Here is a 20,214-nt window from a genome sequence, read left to right on the forward strand (position 1 = left end):
AAAAATTATTTAACATATCTTCCATTCCTTGTTTGCTATTATTAATTCACCGGACGTTCTCTAGAGGCACTGCATTTACCTGAGCTGCCTTCTTCCTATTTATATATTAATAGAAACTTTTATTGGTTGTTTTTATACTACATGCAGGTATTCTCTTGAAATTTATTTTCTGTTTATAAGCTGTTGAAACCAAAAAAAGTTTCCAATCCTTCACTCACCAGCTTGCTCTTCGAGGTCTACATTTCAATTTAACATGATCCTTTGTCTCCATCGTTAACCACAGATTTTGCCTCTTTCTCATGGAAACCCTCTATCTAATTGGGTAAACTTTCCTCGGTTTTAAAAATTAACTGTTTGAATATCTGACACTGTTCCTCTACTGATCTGTCTCTTACCCTGTTTACCCAGGCCACCTTAGACAATTTCTCCTTCCATCCATTATAATTACCCTTATTTAAGAAAAAAACACTGGTTATCGACTGGTGCAAACTGCATTATGGTCACTGCCCCCGAAGGGATCTAACCGTAAGATCTCTTATTAAGATCAAAATGCGGGCGCTGCCCTAGCAGCTGCGGCTTACCTGCTGTCCGTTTGTCTTTGTGTTTTTGTTGTTTTTTTTGTCTTAATTGTAGATGTGATGTCGTGTTTTTGTGGTTGTGTACTATGTGTGTGTGTGTGTGTGTGGGGGGGAGGGGGGGAACTGTAAAATTGTAAATTTGTCCCTTCCGAACGGAGACCCGACCTTTGTGTTCTGGGTTGGGTCTCCGTTCCTGCTGCGGCCTACCATCGGCCAAACTCCTGGAGCTGGCGGCCTCCAGGGCTCTGGTTCACAGAGCCCGCGGACCGGACTCACCATCAGCGGAGCCGGCTGTCCTCGGAGGCTGCGGGAGCGGCTGCGACTCGCCTTAGGCTCGGGCCGCGTGGATGCGGACATCGGGTGCTCCGGCAGCGGCAGCGAGTTCGCCCGCCCCTGATCGCGGGGCTTGGGTCGGCCCGCTGCGGACATTTCATCGTCCGGCGCGACCTGAAATAGGCCGCGGGATTTTTCTCTGCTCAGCGGGGGCTTCAATGTCGGGAGCTACGACCGCCCCAACGTGCAGCGGCAGCGTGTTCGTCCGCCCCGGATCGCGGGGCTTGGGACGGCCCGCTGCGGACCTTTCGCTGTCCGGCGCGGCCTGGAACGTGGCAACGACACCAGCCTGACCGCGGGAGAAGACGGCAGGGGAAGAGAAAATACATTTTGGCCTTCCATCACAGTGAGGAGGGGACTGGAGGAGACTCACTGTGATGGATGTTTCTTTTTTTTTGTGTTGGTTGGGGTTGTGTAATTTGCTTATTTTACTGCTTTTATTGTTGGACTGTGGGTGACTAAATTTCGTCCAAAAAACTTGTTTTTTGGATGACAAATAAAGATATCCTGAATCCTAATTGTTCATCATTACTTGATGTTTGTAATGTACTGTTCAAAAAAGTGATTCCTGACGCATTCCACAAATTTTTCTGATGCCTTTGGCAGTTTGGTTCATCCAATCAATATGTTGATTAAAATCTCTCATAATAATCGCGATCCCCCTCAAACATGCCCTTGGTATTTCCCCATTAATGCTCTGACCTACTGAGACGTCATATTATGAGTGTCTACAGACTTCTCCCTTTCCCTTGCCCTGCTATTCATGAATCTAACTCAAACTCAAATTTTACATCACTATGATTTTGAAGAAAAGCCCTGTCCCAAAACATTGTCTGTCCATTCCCTCCACATATGCTGCCTGACCAACTGAGTTCCTCCAGCGCTTTGAGTTTTTCTGTTCAAGATTCCAGCGTCAGGAGATTCCTATGTCTCCACATTACTATCCATCGTTTTTATATTACAACTCACACTGCTCTGGTATTTCCTTAACAAACAATGCCACTACACACCTTTCCATTTTGGGCTATTCTTTTGCACACATGCACTTGATGACAAACATGAAGAAGATTAATATCATAATGAAATTTAATATACAGTAGTCACACCAACTCCCCAACACTCCCAATTTAGTGGTTAGACAAGATTATTGCCACTCCACAAACCGAGCCACCATTTCTTCTATCTTTGCATTACTTCCAGGAGATTGGAAACCATACTTCGGAAGGAAGAATACCAACTTGGAGATTGTCCATAGGCCACCCTAACATGTAAACAAACTATTGTAAACAATTGTCCTACCAATGTGTGTATTTGATATCCACAATAAAATTCTGGCTGAAATCCATAGAACTCTGCCAATAAAAAAAATGATTCACTGCTGCCACTGTCATATACTGAAGTCTGAAACAACATTCTTGATGACTCATTCATCAATCCCCTCCACAAATCATCCATGCAGGCCATTTATTATAACAGAGAAATTCTCCCATGTAAAGCAACATTACAATTTTAAAGTTGTTTTTCTTAATATGGTTCAAGTCTAACCCCCAAAGGTATAGAGCCAAATAAACTGTTGCTATATCTTCACATACATTTAACTAGACAAGCAGAAACATGCTCAGAATAGACAATAGACAATTGGTTGCAGGAGTAGGCCATTCGGCCCTTCAAGCCAGCACCGCCATTCACTGTGATCATGGCTCATCATCCACAATCAGTACCCTGATCCTGCCTTCTCCCCATATCCCTTGACTCTGCTATCTTTAAAAGCTCTATCTAACTCTCTTTTGAAAGCATCCAGAGAATCGGCTTCCACTGCCTTCTGAGGCAGAGAATTCCACAGATTCACAACTCTCTGGGTGATAAGGTTTTTCCTCATAGAAACATAGAACATAGAAACATAAAAATAGGTGCAGGAGTAGGCCATTCGGCCCTTCGAGCCTGCACCGCCATTCAATATGATCATGGCTGATCATCCAGCTCAGTAACCTGTACCTGCCTTCTCTCCATACCCCCTGATCCCTTTAGCCATAAGGGCCACATCTTACTCCCTCTTAAATATAGCCAATGAACTGGCCTCAACTATCTTCCGTGGCAGAGAATTCCACAGACTCACCACTCTCTGTGTGAAGAAATGTTTTCTCATCTCGGTCCTAAAAGACTTCCCCCTTATCCTTAAGCTGTGACCCCTGGTTCTGGACTTCCCCAACATCAGGAACAATCTTCCCGCATCTAGCCTCTCCAACCCCTTAAGAATTTTATATGTTTCAATAAGATCCCCCCTCAGTCTTCTAAATTCCAGCGAGTATAAGCCTAGTCTATCTAGTCTTTCTTCATATGAAAGTCCTGCCATCCCAGGGATCAATCTGGTGAACCTTCTCTGTACTCCCTCTAAGGCTAGAATGTCTTTCCTCAGATTTCTTCAGATTGTTCTAAATGGCCTACCCCGTTCTAAATGGCCTACCCCTTATTCTTAAACTGTGGCCCCTGGTTCTGCACTCCCCTAACATCGGGAACATACTTCCTACCTCTCGCGTGTCCAATCCCTTAATAATCTTATGTTTCAATAAGGTCCCCTCTCATCCTTCTAAATTCCAGTGTATACAAGCCCAGTCGCTCCATTCTTTCAACATATGACAGTTCAGGCATCCCAGGAATTAACCGTGTGAACCTCCGCCACACTCCCTCAATAGCAAGAATGTCGTTCCTCAAATTTGGAGACCAAAACTGCATACAATACTCCAGGTGTGGACTCACCAGGGCCCTGTACAACTGCAGAAGGACCTCTTTGCTCCTATACTTGGATCTTGGATGTATCAGAGCATTCAGTCAGGAGTTGGCCAGGCAGTTTAGATTTAGATTTAAATTTAGAGATACAGCGCGGAAACAGGCCCCTCGGCTCACCGAGTCCGCGCCACGCACGCACGCACGCACACACGCACACGGGACAATTTTTTAAAAAACATTTACCCAGTCAATTAACCTACATACCTGTACGGCTTTGGAGTGTGGGAGGAAACCAAAGATCTCGGAGGAAACCCATGCAGGTCACGGGGAGAACGTACAAACTCCGTACAGACGGCGCCCTTAGTAAGGATCGAACCTGAGTCTCCGGCGCTGCATTCGCTGTAAGGCAGCAACTCTACCGCTGCGCCACCGTGCCGCCCTTCTTTCAGCTTGTTCCACCATTCAATTAGATTACTGTTGATCTATAAAATTATTTCATATATCTCCAATATACCAAAAATATGCATCACTTAAAAAATTTTGAAAGGAAAGAATTCCAGATTTCCACTATTTTTGTGAAGCAGGGCAGCACGGTGGCGCAGCGGTAGAGTTGCTGCCTTACAGCCCTTGCAGTGCCGTTAATCCGGGTTCGATCCCGACTACAGGTGCTGTCTGTACGGAGTTTGTACGTTCTCCCTGTGACCTGTGTGGGTTTTCCTCCGAGACCTTCGGTTTCCTCCCACACCAAAGGTGGACAGGTAAATTGGCTTGGTCAATGTAAAAATTATCCCTACTGTGTGTGTAGGATAGTATTAACCTATCGGATTATCGGGGATCGCTGGTCGGCATGGACCCGGTGGGCTGAAGGGCTTGTTTCCACGCTGTATCTCTAAACAAAACTATTTCATGTTTTCATCCCAAATTGTTTAGCTCAAATATTTAAAGTTTTGTCTTCCTGTCTTATAATGCCTTGCAACAAAAACAATTTATTTGCATCGGTTTAATATAAACCATTCATCATTTAAAAAAATGTGTGCTAACATATTGAAAAAACATTTGAGAATTTGGGGAAATCAAAGAAATCCCCTAACTGCATCACAAGGCACCCTACAATAAACTAAACCTGTACCATCCAATGAATGAAATCTACTGCTCATTTGTAAGGTATCCATGTCCCACCCCATTCCTCAACACTCAGAGGATTTGTTTTAAGTGTGCAAGACTCTTTCAAATGTAAGCCATTTGGATCAAGGGAAAATGAATAGCCTCCAAGATTAGGATATCAAAAACAGATGCATCATTCAAGCCAAAATATATAGGTAACACCAAGAGAAAGGACAAAAATAGCAATTAAGTTTAAGCAGATCTAGAACTGTATTGGAACATGCAAAATTCACCTCAAACGTACTTATATTTCATTTGGTCATGCATGGAAGAATGCAACCAGAAAGATTATCCCCACTGGCTGTACACCCATCCACCTTCCTTAAAACACTTGACCAATTTCACACATTTTGCTCATCTATGACAAAACCTCCCATTCACATCTTTGCTAACTGAAGACTCGATTATTCCACATGATAGACTCAGCAAATATAAGATCATCCAAACACTACGGTTGGCCACCAGCTATTTCAAGCCAAAGAGCCATTCATGTTTTTACCCATGTGCTATATTGACTCTCAGCTTGAGAATGGTTCATTTTAAAATTCATATCATAATTTCAAATCCTCACAGGCACTGCCCCTCTTTATTTTTGAATTCTCTCCTATACTTAGAGCCCTACAAGAAAGCAAAGCTCTTAGTTTGGACCTTTTTGCGAGAATTGCTTTACACTATTAGTAGTCACACTTCCAGATGCTTTAGTATCAAACTCTGGAATTTCCTCCCTAATCTACCAATTTACTTTTATTCCTTTAGTGCCTTTAAATTCCTTATTTTTGACCAAGCCGAGTATATGTCTAAATACCTTTTGCTGCTTGGAACCATGTTTTGTATGCAAATGCTATTTCAAAACATTTTGCAAAATTAAAAAATGCCTTATAAATTCAAGTTGTTCTTAATAATAACAACACTGCAGGGTAATTATTTTCTAACAATGCTGCACAACCATAATAGGTTGGCAAGTACAATCCATGTTGTGCAAATCACCTATATTATTACTTTAATAGTTTTTTAGAACTGATAAAGAGAAAATATGAGGTGCCACTTGTGTATTATCATACCAAACCACGCATGTTTAATCCTTATCTCATTTAGGATTGTGTACATGCTTCTTAACAATTTGAAGCCTGGTTGTTGAGTTGTAGGGTCAGATGTACGATGTTTGTTTGCAAAGATGTTTTCTTTTTATGCTTCGTCTACAATTCCTGAATGTTGTGGATTGGAAAGTGCCAGGTTAGTGTCCAAAAGGGGTTTTGATAAATCGTACAAGTCTCTATGAATGAGAGGTCCATGTTAATCCTCATTCCTGAGGGGGGATTTTGCATTGGTGAATTTGGTATGACTATGTGAGGGCCAGACTCAAGCACAATATTCCAGTTAATCAAGCATTCTTAATAGGTTAGACTTCAACTTCTTGGAAAGGTTTTGCCCGTGGTGGATACATCACTTGTGAATGTATTACAATGTATTGGTGCAAGGAAACCTCTAGTTAATTATATACAATCCAAGCTTCACCTCATGAAATAGCAGTGTTTTGTGCAGAGAAAAGGGAGCCACACCATAATGGAAAATGAAGAAAATTAGCTCAGGCGTTATTGTTAATTTTGTTTTGGTTAACGGCACTAGGTTGTTAATGTAAAGCCATAAATCAGGATTTAAGTACAGAAGGATTTAAATTACAAGTCTGCAATTGATTTTATTTGCAATATACTTTCCATGATACACAAATGACCACTAGTTATAACTGTACATGATCATGAAACAATAGTCATTGTGAATAACTCAGTTCTTACTTACCTTCACTATCCTTGAACTTCTTGATAGCCACAATTTCATTGGTTTCCTGCAATAAATGAACAGTATTAGCGTAAAATAAAATTACATAATAAATGTTTTAAAAAGCATTATGCCATCATCTAATATTGGAATACTAAGCTTTAAAAGTTTTCAAAGAAAATTAAGTCACTTTCTTGGTAAGGAAATGGAAAATACACAAAAACTCAAAAGTTTCAAAAGTTAAAAATACTTGTTCCAAAGAGTAGTGGTGTACCGTAAGCACCATCCGTGTGTGCCATATAGTATAATAAAAATACAATAGTCAATGACACGTCACAGTGCTTAGCACAGGGAGAAGAATGACTCATGGCAAATGGGCCCAAACAATAAGTTTATCAATGGAAACAAATACAAATTTGATAAAAAGGCCTAAAAGCTAATTTAATGGTACAAATAATAAAGAAAACTGTTGAAAGAAATAAATCTAAATCATACCTAAAAGAACAATTTCAAGGACTAGAGAAAGTACATAAATAAATAGGTTAATGGAATGGTGTGGGAATACAGAGCTATTATTGATGAACATTAAAAAGCTTGGATCATTGTGTTACCTGGGTAACGTTTACCTGGGTACAATAATTAAAAGACATCAAATTATACTAAATGCATTAAAAAATACTAAACTATAAAATCTTTCAGAAAAGATTATGGAGGACAAAAAATGGTGAAAAATAGAGGGAGAATAACCACACAATCTAACCATCCTTTGGCAATATCATCTAATATTTGAAGTAGCATTGCAAATTAAGACTAACAAATAAATTATCTTTCATTGATATGGTAAAGCATGAATAAAAAAATGGTGTTAATAGTCAATAATATGAACAGAGGTGTCAAAGAGCTTATCCAAAGATTTAGATGTTTTAAGGAAGGGTTTAAAGAAGTAAAAGAAGAAAAAAAGCAGCTAGCTTTGAAGCAATAAAGGCTTCAGGGATGAAGGTGGTTGACGATTTCTGGCAACATCCTCATAAATCTCTGCACTCTTTCCATTTTAATGACTTCCTTCCTATCGCAGGACGAAAACAACTGAGCACAATATCCCAAATGCGGCCTGACCAACGTCCTGTACAACTGTTATATTACAATTGTACAAGCCTCCACACCAATTCCCTCCACAGATGCTGCCTGACCCACTCAAGGGCAGGTTCCATGTTGGGTTATTCTTAGTCACGTATGTGACCAGAAATGTGGAAAGTTGTGGAATACATCTCTTCTAATTCTGAAAGCATTACAGGTATATTGTTTTGTACTGTACATATGACTTATATATGTCAAAGCTTATCAAGTGAAATTTTGATGTTATGCTGACAATGTTTGTTTAGGGTCAGAGGTCAAATGTGACTGGTCACGTGTGCAGTCATGTGAGGTCACACACGTGACCAGTCATATTTGACTTCTGACCCTAAACAAACATTGTCAGCATAAGATATAAAAATTTCACATGATAAACTTCGACATAAGTCATATATACAGTACAAAACAATGTACCTGTAATGCTTTCAGAATTAGAAGAGATGTATTCCATAATTTTTCAAGTCTTTGGTCACACACGTGACTAAAAATTACCATGATGAACATGACACCCAGTGCAAATCACATCAACCGTGCATTTTGTGGGAATAATTCTCCTAGCTGAACCTTCAATGCCCAGAATGACAAAAAAGAACAGATTGCAAATCCAGATTGTCCTGCCAAATAGGCTGATGGTGACAGGCGGCTGATGATATTTAATGTCAAAGTGTGGTTGAAAGAACAAGGGGACATAGTTCTGAGAATCGTGCATGTTTGAACTGCACATGCAAATGCCTAGCTTTCTTGAAAGTGGCAGGGCACGTCGAGAAAGTGATCAATAAAGCAGATTGGATCTATGAATAAGCAGAGAGTACAGAAGTAAGAACTTACAATGAACCCATACAAGGCACAACTGAAGCAATGCATCCAAGTATAACTTTGATAACAATGATGTGAAGGCCTGCAGGAGAATTCAAAAGGGACTTCGTAGAATGGTTCCAAGGATGAGAGATTCTAATATAGTACAAGGTCATGATTAGTTTAGACAGGTCAATAGAAATATGTTGTCATGAGCACAACACCAGATTGTAAAATAGACCCTGGAACAGAATGTGAAATGGAAAAAGATGGATGGAGAAAAGGTGGACGGAGAAAAAAAAAATCAAGAATGTTCTCAATATATCTTGGGGGGGGGGGGGGTGCGGAGAGAGAATATCAGGCCCATGACCACTCAAAGTGGAGGAGGAATGTTAAGGATAGCATTGATAACATCAAGCCATCGGTCAGAACTACGCAGATGGCCAATGTAAGTGGAGGAAAGCGTGCATCACCTCATAAACGACCCACCCACTAACTCCTCCAAGCACAACTTGTCTCACGAATCATCTCAGAATCCACAAAACTGTAGTAGTAGTCATCAGAACCCCAGCAACTGCACGAGAGGAAGAATAAGACAACTACTCAGTGTCAATGAAAGACACAAAGTACTTGAGTAATTTAATGGGTCAGGCAGCATCACTGGAGAACATCAATAGGTGATATTTTGGGTCAGGACCCTACTTCAGACTGATTGTGGCGGGAGGGGAGAGGGGAGGTAGGAGAAAGCTGTTAAGAAAGGTGGGCCCCCACCACTCTTCCAGCTTTCTACCTACCACCACTACCACAATCAGCCTTAAAAAGGGTCCGCACTTGATCTTATCTAGGCTCAGAGATGCTGCCTGACCCGCTGAGTTATTCAATAATCTTCCATCTTTTTTTTAATAAACCATAATCTGCAGTTCCTTGCGTCTCCTTCCTGTCAATAAATGTGTCAAATTCAAAACAAGGCTTCAAAATAACCTATTCTCAGGTGCATTATATATTTCAGCACAACAATCTGTTACAGGTTAAATAATTGTTGAAATATTTAATGTACATTTATGTGTCATGGTATAAGAAAATAACTGCAGATGCTGGTACAAATCGATTTATTCACAAAATGCTGGAGTAACTCAGCAGGTCAGGCAGCATCTCGGGAGAGAAGGAATGGGTGACGTTTCGGGTCGAGACCCTTCTTCAGACGTGTGTCTTGGATTCCTTTTGAATTATTTTTCTTCCCTGAATGATCCAAAGCAACAAACTGAAGGCGAAGAATACCTCATACATGATGTTAATGTACAATAGTCATAAATTCTTGTTTGGAAATTGGCAAGCTTGCTAATTACAGCACCATTCATGCGCTATTTGCAATAAAACAAATACAAAAGACACAATAAAAATTCAACTTCCTCAAAGTTACAACATCCACCTATAACCTTGTGATAGCAGACACCTATGGCCCAACACATCCACAAGGTATCCATGAGCAATCAAAGAAAGGTCATCATTTTTTAGTAATTGTCTTTAGAACGAATTGGAGGTGAATTATGACCACCTCTGAGATCTTCAACACCTCCAGTTTAAATTCCATTTGGAATATTTTGGAGGACCAAGAACCAAGAACACTCCAAGAAATGATATACTATTTTTGTATGCAGGTCTTTATTAATCTGGTGGATTACGGAAAAGGAGTGAGTCTCTGTTCGAGTTTGGAAATCAGTTTATCCAATTAGAAATTCTGACTATTAATGCTAATGTTTACCACTGGCTTCCAAGCAACAAGCTGTAATTCTTGCTCCAAAAAATATAAATTCAATTTTGCTACTTGGCGATATTGTGTTCAATACACATAACATCTCCACTCTTTCTGTAAAATACAAAATCCCATACAATGTACACCAATGTATAGCCTTAAGTGTATGAATACTGAAATCTGACAGAAAACAGCCATCTTTCCGGAAAGCTACTATGCTGTTTTGATGAATTACAAATGAATATGTAAAAGTATTCAGTGAATAATTACAGAAAATATCCAATTGAATAACCTGATTTCCATACTTGAATAGTCTGGTCCCTCATTGACAATACATCACCTACTTTTGGAGTATCAAGCTACATGGAAACCAGAATTTATCGAGAAGTGTTTCAATAATTGTTTATATAATGATGAAAGTTTATGAAATTAAGGACATAGAAAACAGTATAAGAAACAAGTTATACAATCCCTAAAACCACAGTACTCCAATCTCCCAGATGTTCTAGTGGCCAGAGATCCTAGGGTGACGGAGGAACTGAAGGAAATCCACATTAGGCAGGAAATGGTGTTGGGTAGACTGATGGGACTGAAGGCTGATAAATCCCCAGGGCCTGATGGTCTGCATCCCAGAGTACTTAAGGAGGTGGCGTTAGAAATTGTGGACACATTGGTGATCATTTTCCAATGTTCTATAGATTCAGGATCAGTTCCTGTGGATTGGAGGGTAGCTAATGTTGTCCCACTTTTTAAGAAAGGAGGGGGAGAGAAAACGGGAAATTATAGACCAGTTAGTCTGACATCAGTAGAGGGGAAGATGCTGGAGTCAATTATAAAAGACGAAATTGCGGAGCATTTGGATATTAGTAACAGGATTGTTCCGAGTCAGCATGGATTTACGAAGAGGAAATCATGCTTGACTAATCTTCTGGAATTCTTTGAGGATGTAACTAGGAAAATTGACTATGAGAAGGCATAAAGGCTGCAAAGGAATGTGGGCCAGTTAAATTTTTAGGCAAGGTGGCAGAATCTAAATTTCATTGTTGAATTGTGAAACAAGAAAAGCATTTTCAATCAATGACCTTTTTGTGATGCAACAGAATCTTCACTTCTTATGAACCATCAACAACCTGTGCACTCTCCACAGATATTGTCTGGCCTGCTGAATATTTTCAGTATTTTCTGTTTTTCCCTGTGCCCCATCCTGGTGCGCAACCATCTGTTCCACTATCCCAGCCGCTTACATCTGCTGCCGCCTGATCCGCTGTTACTCCAGCACTTCTTTTTGTAAACCAGCATCTGCGTGTCTACATTTTCCTGCTCAAACAATGTTGAGTGGCTGGTTACTGACTGGAAGACAACTCAACAACTGACAATCCCTAATGTGCCTCTGCCCACAGAGCTTCCGTTTGCGCTGGTCATATTGTATGCTTGTGTTTGCGTCAATTCTATATAAAAATCCATGATGACAAAATAATTATATCTTTCACAGTAAAATGTACTGTTCATCTTCCCAGTCAGAAAGAATATCTCACACTTGCTACTCAAGCCAAACATACATTTATGGAACCCTGTCGTTCTGCTCTTGCAGACCTCCCAAAATTCAGAATTTTACACCAAATTCATAATATGGCGCGTAATGCAACTTTCAGCAAAATAACTATGCACGCCAAATGTGCATATGCGTTGCGCTACCCCACTCCCCCCGCCCTCCCCCTCCCTTCATCCACCCCCCCCCCCCCACTCCCCCCACAGGGCCGGGCGAGCAGTGGGGCCGGGCCAGCAGCGAGGCCAGTGCGCGGGGCGGGGCCAGGCCAGCGGCAGTGTTCACAGGAAATAACTCAAACTAAAATTAAATCCAACCATTACGGCCAACCTCAAATCCACCTCTGGGCCAAATCAGACACCCACTGTCCATCTTCAGTTGCTAGGCAGCTTGAATTCTTCAAATAACATTAACTGGATATATGCATTTTTTGTACTTAATTTTCGTTTAAAATGCCTGTTTTCGATATGTTATGTAAGTTTTAGTAACACATCACATTTTAATAAACAAGATTCCCTTGGGAATTCAGTAGAATTGGACTTGCAGATTTCATGAATGATTGAATGTTACTCTTGTTAATACCCAAGCACTCTTTGACTTTTTGATTAATTTCCCCCTTGTAGTAATATAATAAATATTCCAGTGAAGCCAGTGAGTTTAAAGGCAGCAGGAAATTTATAAGCACTCACGACCATTGCACCGGCCACAAACCTACCCAGTTATGGCGTTCCACAACTCAACCCAGATTCCAATTGCAGGCTTGGCCCACAATCTTGATCCCAGTCCATGCTGCATTCAGTCTCTGGCCAGACATTCTGTTCGCACGCTGAACCTCTGGTTCACATTGTGAACTAACGATCATTTGGAATTCCAAACTATTGGAGTTTTACTCTAATGTAGGAAAATAAATTAGGTAATCAGCTCTGGGAGAAAAAACTGAGTCTTTTTCTTTAAATGGCGAATGATTAAAATGCATTGGTGTTCAGAGAGACCTAGGTGCACTTTTAAACAATCAATGAAGATTGATAGAGGTACAGCAGGTAAATCGGAGGGCAAGCAGTTTGCCAGCATTTATTGCAAAAGGATCAGAGTATAATAATAAAAATCTTATTGCTATTTTCTCAGGCCTTGGTGAAGTCCACACCTGGAGTTAAGTACACAGTAAGGAAGGATATATTAGTCTTAAAGGGAGGATTCAAATTAAATATTTCCGAGATGGTTGGATTTGTGATTGGAGGAGAGATTAAACAGAATGGGCCTATACTCCCTCGTTTAGGAAAATGAGAGGTTAAACACATTTTTATGGGGTTTTGCAGGGTTAGCTCCAAGGATGGTGTTTTGCTGGGTTGGAGACCTAGCTTAAAATAAGGGTTCAGTTGCTCAAAAATGAGCAGCTCTATAGGGAACTGCTAGCTGAGTGCAGTGCAAGGGGTCAGCACATGTTTGATGTCCAAATCTCCACAGAGAAAAACAGAAAGGTGTATGGCAAGTGCACATTACCTCCTGCTCCATTGCAGAATGTGTCAATGATTGAGAAGCAGCATGCATTTCGGATCCAGCCCTTCAGTTTACACTATCCATGGCTGGCATAAGGATTGAGTATCCGTGCCTTTATTAACGATTTTTTTTAAAAAATGCAGACAAGTTTTATATTTTTAAAGTATTTTGATGGATATTTATATTTTCCAAATCCAATTTTATTATTTATTTATTTTAGTTAATTAAATACACCATAATAAGATCTAATATCTGCTGCCTAATTCTACTCATATCCCACTTCAATATGTGGGATAGCCATTGAATCAGAGTCGATCATTCCTGCAGAGCTGATAAAAGTGCAGCCATGAGAAAAGAATAATCTCGCCCATTATTTCTACCATTTAACCATTTCTTGCTTTCGACTTAGGCACAAAATTAATTATTCTAGTCTGACCTTTTTGTATTTTTAGCTGCTCATTTAGTAAGAAACAGAACAAAGTGAGGCACACTCACCAACACTGACACCTTTTCCAGCTCTGACATGTTCCTCTTTTAAAACATTAACAACCGCCACCCCCCTTCACTCCAGAGTTGCTGCCTAACCCAAGTACTTACCACATTACCTATTTTTGTTTCACAATTCAAGCTATTGCAAATTCTTTGTTGCACTATAAAACTTTGTATCTTCATTGATGAAACACATATAATCATTACAAATCAATCATCATTTGATCTAAAAATATGAATTGTTGTCATGATCAGCATGCTGAAAATCTCAGCAGTCAGAACACATAAGGTTATTGAATGGAGACCAGAGGTTCTTGTGTTGAGTAGAGCTAAAGATCCTTCTACCTCCTCAGGGAAATGATATCGGTTGCTAGCAGGCTTACACCACAGCATCAATTTCATGAAGAACAACCAAGCCATACCACATGCAGCCCACACAGCAACAGAATTTGCAGCCATAAATGATTTAAATACAAAACAGTGGCAAAGCTTAATGCCCTTTTCATATGTCTTATGAACTACTACGAAACACTACCATATGCATCAAGCAGGTTTAACAGGTTTACATCATGGTGCAAAACACTAACACAACACAATTACATTAAGAGACATAATGACTCAGATCCAGTCCCAGATCTCTACCCTATACCTCCACAACCCACTTTCTCATCCCAGTGCTGCAGAACATGAAATGGCATGTCTAAGAATTCCAAGGTGCTTATGGGAAGAATAGAACTAGGTAACGGTACATGAGCATGCCGTGCAACCAATTCAATAAATTAATATGAAGATAAAGATTACCAAAAATTAAGAGCTAACCTGTATTGCAACAATTACAATGAGAGAATCGGACCCGTGTATGCCAAGTACTTTGCTGATACCAACCACGTTTAAAAATAATCCTCCATTTCTGAAATGTATTTTCCTTTCCAGAGAAAGGAAAAGGTATACCGAATAACCAATATGCCAGAGATAACTTCCTGCACCCCCTCCTTAAATGACACACGTAGACTAAAAATAATCCCTACTTTTTAAGACAAAATGTCAAAAAAGGTAGCATTGAAAACAATGGGTAAATGTAGTCATGATTTCAATATTATTTCTTAGTTTCAAAGTTCCCGTATTACCCATGGAAGACTTTGCAGATTTTATTGTCCGATTTGTTTATGTATCAAAATTTTGGTCAATGTAGTATGATAAAAAGTAGATAATCAGATATTAATCCTGTGAAAATTTAATTAATGCTCATCAAGGAAAGGTATCAATCAACATAATTACATTATTACAGGTTAGGTACATCAATTACTGGGGTTGAAGAAGGAAACTTGAAATCCATACATGCTTTTTTTTCTGTTGAGATAGACAAATCTAAAATCCACTGACCTTGTGCCTGCATTTTAGTACCACCCCATAGGCTCCTGCAAAAGAAGAAAAACAATTATACTTCAGAAGATTCAAATAAATTATCCCAAATATTTATTTCCATCCCTCTCCCTGCTATCCAGGATTCTTCACTCTCAGAACATCTACTCATTGCCAGGATACAATTCCTTTTTCATTGATCATGTTCCAACACTGCCCAAATGAGGAGCAGACTAAACCATGAGCGTCAAATGCAGCCTTTCCAATGAGTGTCAGAACTGGCTTAATTTGGTGAAATATCATCAATAAGTAACATTTTTCTTTCTTCAAACATACTGCTTCATTTTCTGATTATTTCCAATAATCCCTTTTCACATTTCCAGTTAATAGTGTTCCCCTTTACACTATCTTCTTTCATTTACCTCAGTTTATGACTTCTCCGAACAGATCACTTGCAACAAAGAAGCCATCATCATCCTCCTTCTGCCAGCATTTAACCCTATTTGTGTCACCTTTTCTCTAGAGTTCAATCCTCAGACATTCTCTTTGGTCTCTAAACCTTTCTACTTTGCAATTTTAAAAATGCTATTTTCTCACTTTGCTTAGTTCTGACAAAAGGTAATTAACCCAAAATGTTTATCTCTCCAGTTAGACAATTTTCCAGACATAATATTTTTTCTGTTATTATGAGGGATCTAGCCTGAGAGGTCACTGGTATTGCTTAGATCGCAGGTGAACCGCACAAAGTAATCTCAGTACACTAGAAATGATTTCTCAAAAAAGGTTTTAAAACAGTTTAAGACCATCGTATTTACTCAATAACAAAATAAAGTTCAAATTTAATTTTGGATTCAAATATTACATTTCTGAATAAGGTACAGAATTTGCAAGAGTGGAACATCTCACAGTGTAACCCGCATTCTCCAATTGCGAGGACTGCAAGCTGTTACTGCCACAGGTATACCATTGATTTGTTGGCACCCTTGATTCCAGAGACTTGCCGGATGATCAATTTTGCCGGACCAACAGAGGTCATGTAATAATAAATCAACAATACACTTCTGACCCACTAATTATACCCCTCCTGTGCCTCTAAAGCGCCATGGACTGCTAGAAACTTAAATAAAGAGCAAGCAATTAACAAAAAGTAAACAATGAACTATTTCAGGATGGAGACAAGTATCCTGAAAGAGCATGCGCCACACGCAGTGCTCATCGTTTTTCTGGATTAAAGGAGGTGCTGGACCATCAGTTGCTGAAAAATTGGTGGAGGACTTGTACAGCATATTCAAAATTGCGAAGATGAGACTTTGGAGAGCAGCCTACATCCTCAGCAATGAAGTTTAGGTATAAAGAAAATAGTAGAGAAGTAGCAGAATGGAATCATTTGAAATGGAATCAAATTACATAAAGAAACATTTAGAAAGGAGAAATGAAAATTGAGTTAAGAAACAACAGGAAAACAAATAAAAACTAGCACAAAATAATAGCTCTGTATATACAAAAAAACTGTTATTTCAGTCGTCAAAGGCCAATTCCTCATTAAGGGCATTCCATGGAGGAAACAGTTTCTCGCCATCTACTCTGTTTATCCTTCTCAGAATCTTAAATAAGAACAGAAAAAACTAGAAATATTCAGCAGGTCAGGAAACATATAAAATAGAGGGTCTCAGATCTGAAATGTTTCTCTTTCCACAAATATGCAGGAAGCTGCCTCACCTGATGAATGTTTCCAGCATTCCAGTTTTTATTTCTGGCCTTTTTGATTTGCTGCTTAGAACCATGCATATCTTGATGAGATCTGTCTTTTCAACTCCTAAGGGGTTTGCCAACATTTCTGAATCTTCATCTGAAATCTTGCTCATGCGTGGAATCAATCATGTAAATGAACGGCACATGAAGTTGAAGGCCAGTTTATCTTTTCTCACACACAACAAAACTTTATACAATACTACAAGTGCAGACAAATTCAATAAGACTTCCTTATTTTTGTTCCTCAATTTGTTTGTAATGGGACTCCTCATCCCTTCCACCCAAACCACCCCCTCCCCAGGTACTTTCCCCTGCAACCCCAGGAGATGCAACACCTGTCCCTTTACTTCCCCCCTCGACTCCATCCAAGGACCCAAACAGTCTTTCCAGGTGAGGCAGAGGTTCACCTGCACCTCTTCCAACCTCATCTATTGTATCCGCTGTTCCAGGTGTCACCTTCTCTACATTGGCAAGACCAAATGCAGGCTCAGTGATCATTTCGCTCAACATCTTCGCTCAGTCCGCCTTAACCAACCTGATCTCCCGGTGGCTCAGCACTTCAGCTCCCCCTCCCATTCCCAGTCTGACTTTTCTGTCATGGGCCTCCTCCATTGTCATAGTGAGGCCCAGCGCAAATTGGAGGAACAGCATCTCGTATTTCGCTTGGGCAGTTTACACCCCAGCAGTATGAACATTGACTTCTCTAACTTCAGATAGTTCCTCTGTCCCGCTCTTTCCTCTCCCCCTTCCCACAAGTTCTCCCACAAGTCTTCCTGTCTCCTACTACATCCTATCTTTGTCCCGCCCCCTCCCCTGACATCAGTCTGAAGAAGCGTCTCGACCCAAAACGTCACCCATTTCTTATCTCCCGAGATGCTGCCTGACCTGTCGTGTTACTCCAGCATTTTGTGTCCACCTTCGATTTATCCAGCATCTGCAGGGTTTTTTTCCTACACAACTGCTGAAAATGAGCACCTGTGCAGAGCAATTAGATAAACCTAGCCACAGTAATTAGATGTAGCTTATGGGTGCTTCGTTCAACACCACAAATACAGCATCATCTTGAATAATTTTTTTAAATCCTGATTTTGGGAGCGTAATGGCACAGCTGCACAAATTATCCTGCAACTTGAGATTATGTGTGCCATCGTTTCTCCTTGGAAAAAAAATGATCCTTTGTTCTTAAAATACAAGATAATGTCGATATTATTTTTGCAGCAAAATCTGGACCAATGGTTTCATCCGGGCCACATAATATCAGATGAACGCTTGTTCATTTCAGCTGAGGCTCTACAACTTACCTTCACCTACAATTCTAAGGACTTCAAATTTATTCATCACATCACCAATGTCAGGAATCTTCATGAAGACAAATTTATCTGAAAAATGTGATCCCAAATCACATCATAGTTACGAAAATTAACTTTGCAGGCAAGTTTTGTAACATGTCCATAATAGCAGAAGTTCCAACAAAACAACTTCATATCCTCCGTACTTGTCCAAATCTAGTCACAATGCTGTCCATCTGAAAAATAAATAACGTGTAATTATTAATTCGGAAACTCTTACTGGGACACAAAATTCTATTATAAGGAAAAGGTTTTTATCTCTGCTACTCTCCGCTTGATGCAAGATAATATTTCAAATCATATTGAAACATTGTGAGCTGCCAACAAAACGGAAAATAATATCATTTAATTTGACATCTACATCAAAGTGCTGAGATTACCTGAAATTCTTACATTTTTGACTGAAGATGTGTTCCCAATGCGTAATTAACTGTTATTCTATCGTACTGTATGGAGAAGAGTGAAGATGAATAAATGACACTTTCTCACATGTGACAAGTCACAGTGAGATTCCTTGTTTTGCATACCCAAGGTATGCAAAATGTCACCATATAAAGGGTGCTGACAAAGTTACAAAGTATTCAATTTTAACACAAAGTATTCCATTTGTGGTCCCCCTTAGTTCTCGGCAGTTCCCCCATGCCAGGTAACTTTGAGGGCATGAGACGTGAATTGGCCAAGATAGACTGCCAATTGATTCTTAAAGGGTTGATGGTGGATATGCAATGGAAGGCATTTAAAGACCGCATAGATGAACTACAACAATTGTTCATCCCAGTTTGGCAAAAGAATAAATCAGGGAAGGTAGTGCATCCGTGGCTAACAAGGGAGATTAGGGATAGTATCAAAACAAAAGATGAAGCATACAAATTAGCAAGAAAAAGCAGCCTACCAGAAGACTGGGAGAAATTCAGAGTCCAGCAGAGGAGGACAAAGGGCTTAATTAGGAAAGGGAAAATAGATTATGAAAGAAAACTGGCAGGGAACATAAAAACTGACTGCAAAAGATTTTATAGATATGTGAAGAGAAAAAGATTAGTTAAAACAAATGTAGGTCCCTCCCTTGCAGTCAGAAACAGGTGAATTGATCATGGGGAACAAGGACATGGCAGACCAATTGAATAACTACTTTGGTTCTGTCGTCACTAAGGAAGACATAAATAATCTGCCGGAAATAGCAGGGGGACTGGAGGAACTGAGTGAAATCCAGGTTAGTCGGGAAGTGGTGTTAGGTAAATTGAATGGATTAAAGGCCGATAAATCCCCAGGGCCAGATAGGCTGCATCCCAGAGTGCTTAAGGAGGTAGCCCCAGAAATAGTGGATGCATTAGTGATAAATGCCAAGATAGACTGGCAATTGATTCTTAAAGGGTTGACGGTGGATATGCAATGGAAGGCATTTAAAGACCGCATGGATGAACTACAACAATTGTTCATCCCAATTTGGCAAAAGAATAAATCAGGGAAGATAGTGCATCCCTGATTCTGGAGTAGTTCCTTTGGATTCTGGAGTAGTTCCTGAGGATTGGAGGGTAGCTAATGTAACCCCACTTTTCAAAAAGGGAGGGAGAGAGAAAACGGGGAATTACAGATTAGTTAGTCTAACATCGGTAGTGGGGAAAATGCTAGAGTCAGTTATTAAAGATGGGATAGCGGCACATTTGGAAAGTGGTGAAATCATTGGACAAAGTCAGCATGGATTTATGAAAGGTAAATCATGTCTGACGAATCTTATAGAATTTTTCGAGGATGTAACTAGTAGAGTGGATAAGGGAGAACCAGTGGATGTGTTATATCTGGACTTCCAGAGGGCTTTCGACAAGGTCCCACATAAGAGATTAGCATGCAAACTTAAAGCACACGGTATTGTGTGTTCAGTATTGATGTGGATAGAGAACTGGCTGGCAGACAGGAAGCAAAGAGTAGGAATAAACGGGTCCTTTTCAGAATGGCAGGCAG

The 20,214-nt window shown here is 40.0% G+C and overlaps 1 protein-coding gene across 4 annotated transcripts in view; it reads right to left on the bottom strand.

The window, feature by feature from the left end:
* The window catches only part of LOC144598897 (cyclin-dependent kinase-like 5), a 97,698-nt gene that overhangs the window by 59,481 nt on the left and 18,003 nt on the right, over positions 1-20,214 (bottom strand). For all 4 annotated transcript variants that reach the window (XM_078409470.1, XM_078409467.1, XM_078409469.1 and 1 more), the window contains exons 2-4: positions 18,208-18,431; positions 15,176-15,210; positions 6,600-6,645 (exon numbers count right to left, since the gene is read on the bottom strand). In XM_078409470.1, coding sequence (XP_078265596.1) covers positions 6,600-6,645; positions 15,176-15,210; positions 18,208-18,271 — 145 coding nt within the window. In that variant the 5' untranslated portion in view covers positions 18,272-18,431. The remainder of the gene's footprint in view (positions 1-6,599; positions 6,646-15,175; positions 15,211-18,207; positions 18,432-20,214) is intronic.

The sequence above is a fragment of the Rhinoraja longicauda genome, chromosome 12 (genome assembly GCF_053455715.1).
Source record: "Rhinoraja longicauda isolate Sanriku21f chromosome 12, sRhiLon1.1, whole genome shotgun sequence".
Taxonomy (NCBI): Eukaryota; Metazoa; Chordata; class Chondrichthyes; order Rajiformes; family Arhynchobatidae; genus Rhinoraja; species Rhinoraja longicauda.